Source organism: Fukomys damarensis, unplaced genomic scaffold, assembly GCF_012274545.1.
Source record: "Fukomys damarensis isolate Sample0158 unplaced genomic scaffold, DMR_v1.0_HiC HiC_scaffold_16, whole genome shotgun sequence".
NCBI classification, from domain to species: Eukaryota; Metazoa; Chordata; class Mammalia; order Rodentia; family Bathyergidae; genus Fukomys; species Fukomys damarensis.
This window is the reverse complement of record NW_022900928.1, coordinates 85,516,624-85,531,228: the sequence shown is the minus strand read 5'-3', so window position 1 is coordinate 85,531,228 and position 14,605 is coordinate 85,516,624. Positions and strand designations below refer to the sequence as shown.

The 14,605-nt window shown below is 50.5% G+C and overlaps 1 protein-coding gene across 1 annotated transcript; it reads left to right on the top strand.

The window, feature by feature from the left end:
- Nucleotides 1-6: 6 nt before the first annotated feature.
- Nucleotides 7-4,600, top strand: En2 (engrailed homeobox 2). The gene is made up of 2 exons (XM_033764444.1): nt 7-116; nt 3,120-4,600. Exons 1-2 carry the CDS (start codon nt 62-64, stop codon nt 3,434-3,436), a joined length of 372 nt encoding a protein of 123 aa, XP_033620335.1. The 5' UTR covers nt 7-61; the 3' UTR covers nt 3,437-4,600.
- Nucleotides 4,601-14,605: the final 10,005 nt, after the last annotated feature.

Below are 14,605 nucleotides of genomic sequence, written 5' to 3'. Positions count from 1 at the left end.
CCTGTCTGTGAGCTCGGACTCGGACAGCTCGCAGGCCAGCGCCGCTCTGGGCGCGCAGCCCATGCTCTGGCCGGCTTGGGTCTACTGCACGCGCTACTCTGACCGGCCTTCTTCAGGTGAGTCCGAAGAACCCAGCGCTGGGTATTGCGGGAGGTGCGTGGGGCTGGGAGTGGCGCTGGTGGGGAACTTGTGACTCATCCTCCGCATGCACACATGCACACAAAGACGCACAATTGGCACACACACAATAACACTACCATGGGCAGCCGACACTAGCATGGGTAGTGGCAGGTGGCACAGGGCAGGGATGATTGGGAAGGGGCACAGATTCCCTTAGGACCTCAAAAGCCAAATTCATATTCTCAAAACCGTACGTATTTTCCTCTACCCAGCCCCTGCAAAGCTCCTTACCCACCCCTTCCCCTAACGGTAGTTTATTTGGCAAGAACAGAGATGGCTAGAAAACGGCCCGGAAAGGCACACTCAGAACTCCTTTCCCATTTTCCAGCTCAGTCCAGATTGGGGTGCACCTCAAGCCACCACCACCCGCAGTTCCAGCGTCCCAGGAACTGATTACCCAAGCTGTGGTTCAAGAAAGAGAAGCAAGGCCTGTCTTTCGGACCCCTCTTCCCTTAGGCTCAGGCTTGGGGAGGGGACTGCAGAGGGAAGGATGAAAACAGAGGGTTCTCACCCATTGCTATTTGCTGAAGCTTCCTGCACGTAGTCTGTAAAAGGACACAACTGTTCCAGGACCTAAGTTCCCAGGATAAAAAGGTTCTTGCTGAGTGTTCTGAGGGAGGGAAAGAAGAAGCCTTCAGAGGCGGTGTGCCAGGCTCTGGGAAAATATAATATATACTGTTATAAATATGTTATAAAATATTATATATATATGATTTTAAAGAGTTAAGTCCACCATGACCTTGTAGAAATAGTCACCTGCACTAGAGGAGGGTCTCTGTCTGGGAAGCACCATTAGGAGTGAGCTGTGTTGGTCCCCAAGCTGGCAGGGGGCCTCTTCTGTCCCCCAACCCTCAACTGCTTTGCTGGGTTCTTGATCCACATTACAGCAAGACCGGAGCTGAAGGTGATCCGGGGCTGCCTTCCAGAAGAAGCGTGTCTCTGTGTGTATTTCTGGTGAAATCCAAATTTCTCCAGCTAGACTTGATATTTGTGCCATTGTTCTCGGCTTCCTCCTTTGTTAATATTTAATTAACATATAGGCTCACAATGCACTGGCCGGGAGCCTCTCTGGGCTTTGTAGGCGTCCGCCTGCCCACGCGGAGTCCAGTGGCCCAGGCCTGGGGAGCCTGCTGTTTGACCGGTCCAGCCCGGTCCCGGTCCCTGCTGGGTTGAAACAACCCCACCCCTTGTAAGTAATGTTTGTGTTCCTGGGCACTTAGCAAAAATGGGACAGAAAGGGTTTTTTTGGAGGCTTGGGTCTGTGTCCGATCCTCCTGTTTGCCTTTTGAAAGAAAAGACAGAAAATGAAATTTTAAATGATGATTCTTTTTCCGTAAAATAGTGTCTTTTTGAGGTGGTTAGTGTGTTCTTGAACAGGAACCAGGACAGAGGAGCTTGCGGGTAGGGACAGCGCTTGTGGGGTGGGCGGCAATGGAGACCCAGAGCAGCCGAGGAGCTCTGGCCGCGGTTCGCGGTAATCTAGAGCAAGTGCTGGGATGTGGGCCTCTCCCGCGTCTCCAGTTCCGTCTCCTGTCCGCCGCGGGGCCCCTTCGGGCCAAACCGCACCCAGAACCCCAGCAAGGCCAGACCCACGGGTGGGGAGCCTGCCCCTACACAACAGTGTGGTGGGAGCAGGGGGGGTGCACGTGTTGCGTGGGCGTGAATATGGGTGCGCTTTACAAGTAAGGAAGGAAGAGTTTGAGCGGAGAGCAAGCTGCTCCTGGCACTCACTCCCTTAGTGCCTCCCTCGTGCCTACCACAGTCCCTCTACCCGGTTTACCTCCGAGGCGCCAGGCTGAGCTAGCCTTGGGGACCATTAGCCTCGGCAAGGTCTACCCCCTTGCTGAGCATGGCCTGGCCTCCTGGCCACCCTTTTGGTCTGGGTGGGCTGCACCCCAGCTGTCCCCACTTCGCCCAGTGACCCAGCTATACCTTGCTGCTAAATGGGTCTGCCTCTCTGGCCTCTTAACCTGGGCCAGCGCCCCGGAAGGGGAAGCAGTGTCATCACTCCCTGCCAGCAGCCTGGGCAGCCTTTTGCACTCCGGGAGCTTGGGGGCAGATGTCTTGATATCGGCCAAAAAAATAGCCCCTTAGCTCTTTCTCTCTGCCCCTGTCACTCTTATCCTTTTCTATATCGCAGCCCCAGGCCTTAACATACCCACCACCCTGGCCAAATTCTGGGTCAGCGGCACCTTCTGGGCAAGGGGTGGAGTCAGAAGTGTGGACCTTCTCAAGGTGGGCTGGACTGCCTTCGGTCTGGGGAGGTGGGGAGTGGATAGCTCCTGTGGTCAGCACCCAAGCAAGGCCCAGGGCTCAGCTTCCCTACCAGGAAGGGTAGTTCTACTCCATCTATTCTTCAAGGGGCCCTCAGGGTAGCTGGAGGAGTCCAGAGAGGGGGTTAGGGTGTCAAGACCCTATGGGCCCCTCTAGTTCAGGAGCCTCCTGTTCTTGGCACACTATGGGGTGTTCCCTGGGGGCTTTCAGGGGGCCAGGGCTTCTCCTACTTGCCTGCCTCCCCCTTATCCAATCTGACCCCTTTAGCTCTCTCCCACCCCCTGCCCTACTCTTAATTCCAGAGGGGTGGGACACAGAAAGGAGGAAGGGAAAAGAAAAAAGCCAAAAAGACCAGAAAGTTTTTTCCACTTACCTCTTGGAGATTTGCTTTTATGTAGAGCTCTCTGGTTACTGTGGCCTTCCTACCCAGCCTGCCCTATCCCTGGTCCACCATATTCCCACATTTCCTGGCATGGAGGTGCGAGGGGGAGGGTACCTTCAATCATCCTGCCATCCAGCCCTCAGTGATTGAAAGCTGGTCCGTTCTCTTCTTGCAGTCTCTTCGACCTTATTGCCCTAGGCAGGGACTGGTAACCTCTGCTGAGAAGGAGGCTCCCTGCTGCAGCAGTCGGCAACTTGTCCTCTCTGATCCTCCCCTCATCCAGGTCCCAGGTCCCGCAAACCAAAGAAGAAGAATCCTAACAAAGAGGACAAGCGGCCTCGCACAGCCTTCACCGCTGAACAGCTGCAGAGGCTGAAGGCGGAGTTCCAGACCAACAGGTACCTGACAGAGCAGCGGCGCCAGAGCCTAGCACAGGAGCTCAGCCTCAACGAGTCCCAGATCAAGATCTGGTTCCAGAACAAGCGCGCCAAGATCAAGAAGGCCACGGGCAACAAGAACACGCTGGCCGTGCACCTCATGGCCCAAGGCCTGTACAACCACTCCACCACAGCAAAGGAGGGCAAGTCGGACAGCGAATAGGAGTAGGGTGGGCAAGGCCTGTGGGCCAGCAAAATAATGCAATAATTTAAAATCATAAAGGGCCAGTGTATAAAGATTATACCAGCATTAATCATGAAAATATCGTGTATTAGCTATGGTTCTGCAATATTCTATGTGTATATAACTTACAGGTGTTGTAAAATCCAAAATATCGGACTACAAAATATTTTTTTGCTTTTTTTGTGTTTATGAGATTATGCTAATTTTATGATTTTTTTTTTTTTTTGCAAAAGGGGCTGCTTAGGGTTTCATCTTTTTTAGTCCTCTAAGCTCCGTTATGGGACATCGGACATTTATTATTATTATTATTATTTCAAAAGAAGAAAAAATTAAAACAACTTGCTAAAGTCCAAAGATTTTTATTGCTGCATCTCACACAACTGTGAACAGGATAAACAGCTCCTATTTGGTCTATGAGTTTTGCCACTTTGTTTATGTTGGCTTGGACAGGACAGCAGAGACCCAAATCCAGATCCTGGGGCCTGGGCCTTCAGGAGCTGGTGGGCCCTGGCAGAAATAGGGGACTCAAGGGCCTTTGGCTGAGTTCCCCGTCTCAGTCTGGGAAGCTGCCTCTCAGTGATACCAGGGCTGGTCTTGGGAAGCCGGCCTCCTGCTGCCCTCCGCCCAGTTCTGCAGCCTCCCCAGCCCCTCTCCTCTCAGTCCACCTCCTGCTGTCCCACTCTTCAGCCTCCTCTAGGCCTGGTCCATACTTCCCTATGTACTTCTCTATGTCTGTACTGCTGTGCCCTGTTCTGTGATGACCTACCAGCGCAAGCTCTTCTGCAGAGGCACTGGAGTGAGGGCCTAGGGTGTGTAGCCCAGGATTGGGGCATCCCTTCTCCAGGACCCAGCTAGCCAGTCCAGAAACCCAACAATGTCTTTGCCAAAGGATGGGCAGAAGGAGTTGGCATTGTGTTCCTTTCCTTTTCCTTTTTCCTTTCATTTTTTTCTAGATTGGCCACTTTTTCTGTTCTTCTCAGATAAATATATGTGTGTGTACATATTTGTGTAAGCATATACACACACATGCCAGGAGTGCATCAGGCCACAGTTGTGGAACCTGTGGCTACCTTGACTCTCAAAATCAGACCCCTTTGGTATCTATCTAGAAAGAAGAAAAGGTGTAAAAAATTATTTCTTATCACGTTTTGTCTTTTCTTGTTTTTTTAATAGAAAATGTACATTTTATTTTTCAAAGGTGTGGTACAGTGTAAATTAAATATATTCAATATAGTCCCCACCAAGTACATATATATATATATAATATATATATATATATATATATGAACAAACACATTATATATAACACCACACTGTCTTCTGTTTAGTGTCCAGAAAAGGTGTCCAAATGTTCATCAAGGCCAGAATTGGGCTGCCCAGGGAATGTGCCCATGGCCCAGCTGAGCACTGGGGGTGGCAGCGGACTTCTCTCTTTGCCTTAAACTCTTTATTTCACTTCAATAATACTTTCAATTTGTACATAATAGTGTAAACCTTTTTGAAAAGGAAACTATGAAAACAAAAGTTGTAATTTAAAAGTGTGTGAATAACCATCTGCTGCTTAGAAAACTGAATGAAATGACAAGCCTTTTTAGCAGGAAGCAAATTTGTTTTTTGTTTTTGTTTAGTTTAGTTTATAAAATGTGCATTTTACAGTTGGAGTATCAAATATTTATAATCTTATGAGAAATGAATGTTTCTATTTACAACTGTGGTTATCAAAATTGTGAACATTCCAACCCCCACCCCACGGCGCATTTTTGTGTGTTTAACTTCTTTGAAAGTTACAATAAATAAAAAGAAACACCTCTTTATTACAAAGTATGAGAGGTCCAGGTGAAATGACTAGTTTTCCTTTTTCTGAGTCCAGCTGATTTCTGGGCCACCCTCCCAAAGGTTTGGTGTTCCTGGCTTTGCGCCCCCAGCAGGGAGGCTACCTATGCTTGTAACTAGAGGTACTTTTTTTTTTTTTTTGGTACTGTGGATCAAACTTGGGATCTTGCACTGTGGGGCAGGCAGCGGAACCACTGTGCTAAATCCCCAGCCCTAGACTCTTATTTTTTTAAGTAATACATTTTTAATATCTCTCATGTAAGCACAGAACAACCAAAATAATTTATGTCCACGTTTCATCACCAGAAGGAATTGTTTGCAACTATCCAGCTGCTCATTGACTGAATTTTTCAATCTTGCAGAGTTCAACAGGCTTCTGGAGCTCGGCTGCCAGCTCTGCTCACATGCATTTGGACTGCAGCACTCTCCAGGGAGGAGGAACTTTTGCTCCTTCCTGGAGAGCTGAGACCCAGGAACTCTTCTCTTTTCTGGGTCATCTTCATTCACCTTTGTTGTTTTTACTCCTCCAAGTAAAAGCTGTTGTATAGCATTTCAAACAAAATTCAGAAGAGTCAGGGAAGCTCAAGGAGTGCCGTCCAAGGTGCATGAAGCCCATTGCTGTATTTCCAAACTTGATCGGGTTGAAAGAAAAAGTTCTCTCAGTGAGGGAAACTCGGAGACCCTGAGGATCCTCTACTGCCAAGGGTAATCTTTTAGGCATTTTCTGTTTGACCTGCAGCAGGGCCTGGGGGTGGGAGTCAACCTTGGGGTGCTGGAGCGGCCAAGCTGGAGCCCACGCGAACTGGAGAGGGCTGGGGTCACCCCAAGCACCTCAGGATCACACAGGCCAATGGAGACCTCGACTTCAACACATCTATGAAGGCTCTTATGTTAAAAAACGAGGCAAAGCAAAACAAAAATACTAGTACAACTTCTATCACTCTGTTGGCCTCTCTCATTTTAATAAAAAAATAGCGCATCAACCTCAGGCAATCTTTTCACATATCCGTTCTCAAATCGACACTGGTGAGGGCGATGTACAGCACTGTAAGGTAATGAGCTCCTGTCCCCGGAGATGTTCAAACAGACTTTAGGCTCACAGTGAAATGGAGAGGCTTGCTTTTGTGGCTCGCATGAAGGATGGAACTGAGTTCAGGGAGATCCTGTTGGCCTCAGTCTGTTACCTCTTACTCAGCCGGTAACCTAAGCCTGCAAGCCAGCAACTCGCTTTCATCAGGGCGAATGGAGACCCGGATCTGGCCGGGCCTCCGAAGCCCTGGCTGGACAACCGTGCACTGGGCGTAGGCAGAGTTAGGAGCCCGACCACTGGGCCCAGCCAGATGGCTGCTCCGCAGGAGGCGGGCTTCTCAAGCGTTCCACAGAGGGAAGCTGCTTTCTAAAGAGCCTAAGTCCTTGCTCCTTGGAGCTCAGTGACCACCTCCCCCAGCTGGCTGTGTCCCCTGCCCGGCCCTGGTGGAACTGAGTCCGCTGCCCTGCATCGTGCAGCAGAGACAGGGAGGCTCTCTGGGGTCCTGTCCCGCCAGCGCCTACGGAAACGGTCCTGCGAGGCCCCGGTGCCCAGAGGCCCGCAGCCTGGAGTCAGGGTCTGAGTGGCTGTCCTCTGGATGGACCTGCCTCGAGCTTTCTCCCAAAAAGAGGGAGTCAAGCAACCTGGTATAATCTATAGGGGCTCCCCGCTGCTTGGCACAGGTGTGCCCGGCAAACACCCAGACACTATATATGCAAATACTCGGGCTCTACGAAAAGTCATTCTGTCTCCCGCTGCTTTAATATCCGACCTCGGCGGCCTCCGCTTGCTCCGCAGCTTCCCAGCGCCCCTAGAGTCCCGGCTCCGTCAAAAACTGCAGCCTCCTGGGCAGCTAAAACTGCAGCCTCCCGGGCAGGAGCTGCGGTGAGCAGGCAGGTTGAGAGCGACTGGAAACTCGAATGAGCCGTCAGGCTAAGCAGAATTCGCCAATGAGGACACTGGGCTGTCCACGCCGGCGCTTCCACACTTCTAGTCCCCTTGCAGACCCCTTTTCCACTAACTCATTCCCATTCCAGGGAGGGCTGGGCCCTCTCTGGCCTCCAAGTGGGAACAGGCAGCCACCGGCAGGCACTGCACGAGTCCAGAGGACCCCAAAGGCTGGCAGGCCTGGCTGCAGGAGAGGAGTATTGTGCATGCTTGGTAGCCACATGGCTGAACCCCAAATAGACTGTTCACGTTTTCATTAATAACCTCAAATACCTCATTTATACTTATTTTGCCCTCCCATGGAAAAGAAAAGGACATTCTTGAAATCGCCTGAAATGTAATAATATTCATTAAAGTGGCTCCTAATTATGTGACTTAATCAAGCGTGGTGAGGAGCTCCTGCTCTCGAGGTAGAGGATAGTGTTGTTATTGTTGGTGGTAGTGATGGCCCCATGCTAGCTGCCTGGGCGACAGCCAGCTCTTCAGTTAGAGTCCAGACCCTTCAGAGGGGTTTAGGGGTGTCCCTGTCCTGAGGTAAGGAGTCCGCAGAACAACCATGTCATGAGTCTCAGGGACCAGGTGACAGGCCCGCACACCTTCTGCAGCTCCAGCCCCAGCTCAAGAGAGCCTCCACTGTGTAGGAAGAAATCCCTAGGCCTGGGAGCCCTCAGTGTCCCAGGGGAGGTGCTCTGGGAAGGCGGAACTCTGGGTCCAGAGCCCAGGACCCGCCCCGTAGGCCAACCCACCTCCCAGCCCTTCAACACTGTGGAAACAAAGAGCCTTGGAGAGCAGCTTCCAGGCTGCCCTTTCACCTCTCGGCCTGGAAGGCGCTCGCTTGGGAAGACCGGGCTGCTTCCCCAGGCTGAGACCCAGAGGGGCAAGTGCTCAGAGCTTATGGGCCTGCGCAGCGCTTTCCTTTCTGCAGAGGGGCTGGTGGTGACATCTAGGAGGGACCTGGGCCAGCCCAGGGTTCTCGTGGGCATGGAAGAGTGAGGATCACTGTTTGCAGGGGCTGTGGAAGGCCCAGGCGGGCCCTGCTGCACCCATCTGTCCAGAGGGTGTTTGGTGTTCTCATCTCTGCCAAGCCCTTTGTCTAGAAGGGACAGTCAGCCTCCCAGCTTGCCCTCCTCTTTTCCCAACCTCGACCCCCTCCACTAACTTTCCTTTCTTCTTGTCCCTTTCTCTGCTCTCTGGATGGGTAATCACAGGCCCCAGCTGCCCAGCACGCAGCCGCCTCTGGCTTCCAACTCCCTGACTTGGCCAGGACACCCAGGCCCTGCTGCAGCCCTCATGGGTCTTTAACAGCTTTACTTTCCCACTCCCAAGAACAAGAAAATGAATCTTGAAAGCTGATGTTTGGGACTAAGGGAACTAGTGGAGTGGCTACCCTTTTAGGAATTCTGTTCCTCCCAAGGCTGGAACTGTTGCTATAATTTCCAATTGTTTACTGTGGTAAAATACACATAACAAAATTCATCATCTTAACTATTAAGTGCACACTTCTAGAATGTTAACCTTATATGCTGTGCCTGTCATTTTGTAACACCGAAACTCTGATCCCACTAAACACTGACCCATTTTCCCTGCTCCCCATCTCCCAGCAATGCCCTCCTACCCTCTGTCTCCACAATTTTGACTCTCCGTGAGGTACCTCCCAGAGTACCATTATCATAATACTGCAAGGAAAGATCCCCAATATGCATTCCCATTATGACCCAGAGGCCCTGCTGTTAAGGCTCATAGTGCTTTCAAGATGAAAATTGGGTAACTCCCTTCACCCAAATGGTGGATGGATATGATCGCTTCCCAATATCCATTTGTTTAGGCAAAGATTAGAGCTTGCAAAAGAGCCTTAGGCTGAGCTCATTTTCAGACATCCAGACTCTTGCTGTCTTATACATTGGCTTATGGATAGTTTGGTTCCAGGTATTTCATGCAGATATTTCTATAACATCCCTCAGCACCAAAAGAAATATGATTCAGTGGAAACTGCAGGGGTTTTGTTTGGTTTTTCGGACAGAACAAGGTGTGGAGGGGTAGTTCCTGCCACCGAACCCTTTTTAGGGTCCAGTCCTTTTCATATTTTATTTTGAGATGGGGGTCTCTTTTAAGTTGCTCAGGCTGAGTTCTAACTTGAATCCCTCACCTTAGGCTCTGAAGTCTCTGGGATTGCAGGCATGTACCACCTCACCCAGCAGGAAAACACAATTTGTAGCAGACAGCCCTGTGTTCTTACCGCATCCCCACAGCGCACTCATGCAGGAACTGAGTGTGTTGCTGACTCCCTGGGCGCTCAGCCATTCTCCTCCCAAACAGAATGAACATCTACCTAATGGGTTTCCTGCAAGGTCCTTTTGTGAAGCAAGGAGCACAAAATGCCTGGGCTGAATGTGGCAGGCCATGGAAGGCTGAGCCCCCTTTACTGGAGCCTGTGAGCCGGAGGCATCTGTGTCCCCCAGCACAAGTGCTGTACTGACGTGCACTTCTGGCTTACACCAGTGAGGCACCTCTGCAGCCAACCAGGCAAAGCTAGAGAGGACACAGGGCTTGCCAGAGGCAACTTCTGTGTGGCAACAGAAACCAGGACACAGAGAAGTGATGGAGAAAGGAAACCACACTGCCAGCAGAAGCTGGGACTGTGTAGCACTGTCCAGATTGTGTAGCACTGTGTGGCACTGCCTCCCCAACTCTTCCAAAACTGCTACTGTGCACTTTATTTTTGTGGGATGCAAATGTATGCTTTACTTTAGGTTGTTTTTGCTGTGCTGGGCATTGAGCCCAGGACCTCTTGCATACTAAGCATACATCTAACCATTGGTATGCACCCTCCCCATTTCGGATTTGCCTCCATGTTTTTCTTCGCCTCAGAATAAGCAAAAGGTTTTGCCTCAGGTTTCTGTGGAAACTATAAAGCCCAGAAACTATACCCACACCCTGCTCTCCCTTCCAAAGGATCCTGCTGCCTCCAGCCCAGTGCTCCCAAGGCTAGGCTGCCTGGGCTCAAGCATACAAGGGCACTTTCTGTCACTAGGCCCATCTATCCCCTCGGGGGCCACTCTTCACTGTAACCCTTCCTGCAGGAATGAGTGGGCATCCTCACTGAGGAGGAGCCTATTTGTCTAAACAGCAAAGGGTCTAAGTAACTCTTTGAAATTAATTCCTGTTCCTATAGCTAAAAGCATAACAGGCTTTGATTACATGCTAACTAGAATGAAACATAATCCTGAGTTAATTATGTGGAGATAATTTTATAATTATATCATTCAATTTAAGAAGCAATGTGTTGTTAACCTCCAATTTTAACAGGAGAGAAGATTCCAAACAAAAATGGTCACAAATCTGCACCTTTTCAAAACCCACTCAGTGTTGTCCCAAACGTCGTGGTTGTTGGGTCATTGGAGGGGGCAGCAGATACCTGTGTGTGCTCCCCTCTGAAAGGGAAAAGGCAGACAAAGGGGCTGTCTGAGCAGGGTATTTCCCAGCAATGACCAGCTCTCGGAGGCTAAGGCAGCCTATCTGCATTTCTATTCTATGCAGCTTGTATGCGGAAGTCACGCCCAACTCTGACCACTCTGAGCCTGGAGAATGCCAGTCTTCAGGACTGCAGCAGGATGTGAAAGGAATCTGAGGCCTGAGCTTGAGGTGAAGGTCAAAGCCCAGCCACCCCTGTGGGTGGCTCATTTCCTGTCCCCCACTCCAGTGCCCTTGGAGAAGGTGGCCAAAAAAGGGTGAGGCCTGACAGCACTCTGGTCCTCCCTCCTTCGATTCCCATCCTTCAAGCCCTACAAGAAGAGGCTTCCAGTGGCCTTGAAGGCAAGGTGGCCATAGCCAGTACCACACTGGGGCCAACTCCAGGTCTGCTGTGATGACTGGCTGCCCCTTCTGAGCAGGTCTGAGGAATCTGTGACAGTCCTAAGGGCCAGAACCCCAGGCCTGGGTGGGGAGGGAGTCCCACTGGAAGACCAAAATCTAGTCCTTAGAATGTATGGTAGCCTGCAGCCCCAGAGTGGGCTAGGGGCTCATCAAATAGAAAGATACCTTCTACAGACAGATAGGAGCTCCCAGTGGACTGTGAGCTCCAAGGAACAAAACAGAGGAGGAGCATAAGGAAGACCCACTGGTGTCACCGCCAAAACAGCTCTGTACCCAACCACGCTTTTGTGTCAGGAACTGGATGAAGGAATGTGGGCCTCAAAGGGTGGACAGAAGTTGCCCACACATTTCCACACAGGTAAGAGCATCTGTCCATTGGGGCAAAGCAAGTCAATGTCTCCATGAAGATCTGTAACTCCCCTACCCCACCCCTGCCTCCACAGGGGTATTTTTTAAAAAATGCTTCCTAGTCCAACTTGAATATGCAATGAGGCGCTAGAGCTTTGTGGCGGAAATATAATTAAACTGGTGAAAGATGTAAAAGATGAAGAATGGGGATGACATCAGGCTGATTTCACACTTGGCAGTCGGATAGCTGGGCCCAAGCCGCGCTCTTGCCACGCAAGGTAGATCAAAGTGCCCTGCCACTGCTAAAAAGGCAAAAGGAGACTTAAGTATGCTAATCCCCAGGACAAATATATTTTAATCTTGTTAGAATACAAGTTAATGCTGCAGCGCAGTGGCTGAACTTGGTCACACAGTAGAGACCCATTTTTATTTTAGCTATGAATGAGGCAGATCTCTTGGTTTATTCATCAGTAATAAAAGTAAATTTACAAAACGAACCCCTCTTTGGCCTGTGTCACCCCCACCTTGAGCTTCCCTGGTGCGGTGGGTGGGGATTCCTGAGGCTCTGGGATGGGTCCGTCCCTGCCATCATTCAAACTCTCCTTGTCTTTCTGCAGAGGTCCTGTTGGCTGAGGAAGGAGCTCAGCTCATTTGGTCGAGGAGAAACAGGGAAACTCTGAAATTAATTAAAAGATTCTCCAAAGCAATCTGTTTCCCTTTAGGCCTGAGGTTTGACAACCAGGCCAATTCCTTCCTATCAGCCCTCTCACTTTAATTTTTACAATGTCAATTTTCATTACTATTAATTATTTGCTGAGCTCCAACTGAACACCCAGCATCGCCCCGCTTAGCAAGAAGCTCCCCATTCTTGACTCTGTACTTCGATTTCTGATGGATGTGAAATATGCAAGTTTGCACATGTGTGAGTGTAAAATATTCAGCACAAGGAGAAGGGAAAATACTAGTATGTAGCCCCCCCCACCCCAAGACCAAGGGTTGAATTGTATGGAGTTACAGATCTGTCTGAGCAGCTGAATGTGTGAGCCGGGGTGTGTGTGTGTGTGTGTGTGTGTGTGCAAACACAAGCCAAGCTCCACATGCTGAGCTGTGAGGTCATGGAAGGTTAAACTGCCCTGCAAAACCTGCCTTCTGAATATTGCTGATGGCAGCCGTCTAAAAGGCAATTTCTGTCTCTCTGCTCTGGGGTGTGTTAGAATTCTGGCTGCCTCAGGCAGAAAACCTGACTTGCACTGGCCTGTGCCAGCCTGCACTCTGAAGCCTTCCTTCCAGCCCCCGGGACTCCAGAAGCTGGACAGGTGTGCCAGGCTGAGGCTGAAATCCCAAAAGAGGGCACCAGGCTACAGGACCCCCACACTGAGCCAGTCACCCCCCTACCCCCAGGGTTCCAGGACTCAGGGAAGCCACTCTGCTCTGCTTCTTGCTGTATACAGAGCACACATGTACACACACACACATGCAAACACACATACACAGTGATTGCTGCAAACACACAATCTGCACCTGCAGGTTCCAACATTCCCAGGAAACAAAGCCGAAGTAAGCTCAGATTTCCAGAGACTCTGGAAGTGATTATCCTTGGCACCATCTCATCCTCTCGCTACTCCTAATCCTGCCAGCCTCTGTCCCCTCCATACGTACTTCCAGTATTCCTGTACACCAATCCATGACTCCTAGACTCACTTCCAGTATTCCTGTACCCCAATCCATGACTCCTAGACTCCCATGTATCCCATCTTTCTGACTTAAAGAGCAACAATACCTCATATTTATAGAGTCCTACCAAGTGCAAGAATATTAATCTGCTAGAGGCACCATAGCAGAATATGGCACAGTGGGTGGCTTATACAACAAAAATCTCTTCTCCCTTCTGGAGTCTGGGAGTGAAATCTCAAGGTGCTTCAGGCCCCTCTTCCTTACCTCTTTCCAAGTTCTGGTGTCACCTGTGATGCTTGGTGTTCCTTAGCTCCCAGACCCACTGCTCCAACAGCCTCTGTTGTCACATGGCTTTCTCCTCGGGCCCCTATCCCTGTGTCTGGGTTCCAAATACCCTCTTCTAACAAGAGCTCAAGTCATGCTGAACTCAGGGCCTGCCCTGGCACAGTCCTCTTACTTTGATCACATCTGGAGAACCCTGTGTCCACATAGTCATATTCACAGGTTCTAGTGCACAGAGTTTGGGGGACACTGAGTGTTTTATGTAGAATGTCCCATGGCCCACTCTGGAACTAGTCTTCTGTCTTGTTGGTACAGGAGTGAGGCCCTAAGGAGTGAAGCTGTCCTGGCTGGAGTGTGCATGCCTGTCCATTTGAGCTCTCAGTCACCCTGTGATGTTGCCCTCAGCTTCATCAGGGGTTCATGTCACCAGCCACGTAACCCTGAGTTGGTTTGTTTCTAGGCAGACTACATAGATCCAAGCCTCAGGTAGTGCAGTGAGGAAGATGCAGAGCCCTTGACACCATTCCAGTGCCTTGTAGGTGAGGATGCCCATCTTACAGAACACCTCAGCAGAGCCCAGTGCTGAGGCTCCAACCCCAAGGACCTGGGGATAGGAGGACCTGAACTGGAAATGACTAACTGTGTGATTGTGCATCAAGGTGAACGCTGAGTGCTCCAGGCAGAGTAGTGCAGAATGCAGATGCATGGCAAAATGTCTTGGCCTTGCTTTGGGTGGGTGCCTCTCCATTGATTCTGCAAAGCCGTGGAGGGCCAAATGCAGACTCTGCACCCTGGCTTCAGCTCCTTTCGGCCTCTGCCAAGCACTGGGGTCTGGTGCCGAGGGACCAGGAATAGAAGCCACCTGCTCCACCAAAGATCAGGGACCTTGTGGTCACTGCATAGGACAGAATGCTGAGCACTGGCCAACTGTTTGGAGCACAACCCTTTCCAGGGGCTGAGTCACTGCATCTTCACAAGGATGCAGGAAGGCCAGTCCTGTAACATCCAGACAAGAGAGGACAGAATGTGTATTAATTGGCTTTCTGCCACTGTGACATGATACCTGGGAAAACTGAAAGAGGGAAAGGTTTATCTTGTCCCATGGTTTTGGAGGTTTTGCTCATCATGGTAGAAGGTCATGGCAGAACAAAGCTGCTCACCAC

What these genes read in the sequence shown, in the direction of transcription:
- En2 (XM_033764444.1), top strand. Translation starts at nt 62, where the DNA reads ATGCTCTGGCCGGCTTGGGTCTACTGCACGCGCTACTCTGACCGGCCT. An exon ending in CTCTGACCGGCCTTCTTCAG is followed by an intron (nt 117 to 3,119) that starts GTGAGTCCGAAG and finishes CCCCTCATCCAG; the next exon opens with GTCCCAGGTCCCGCAAACCA.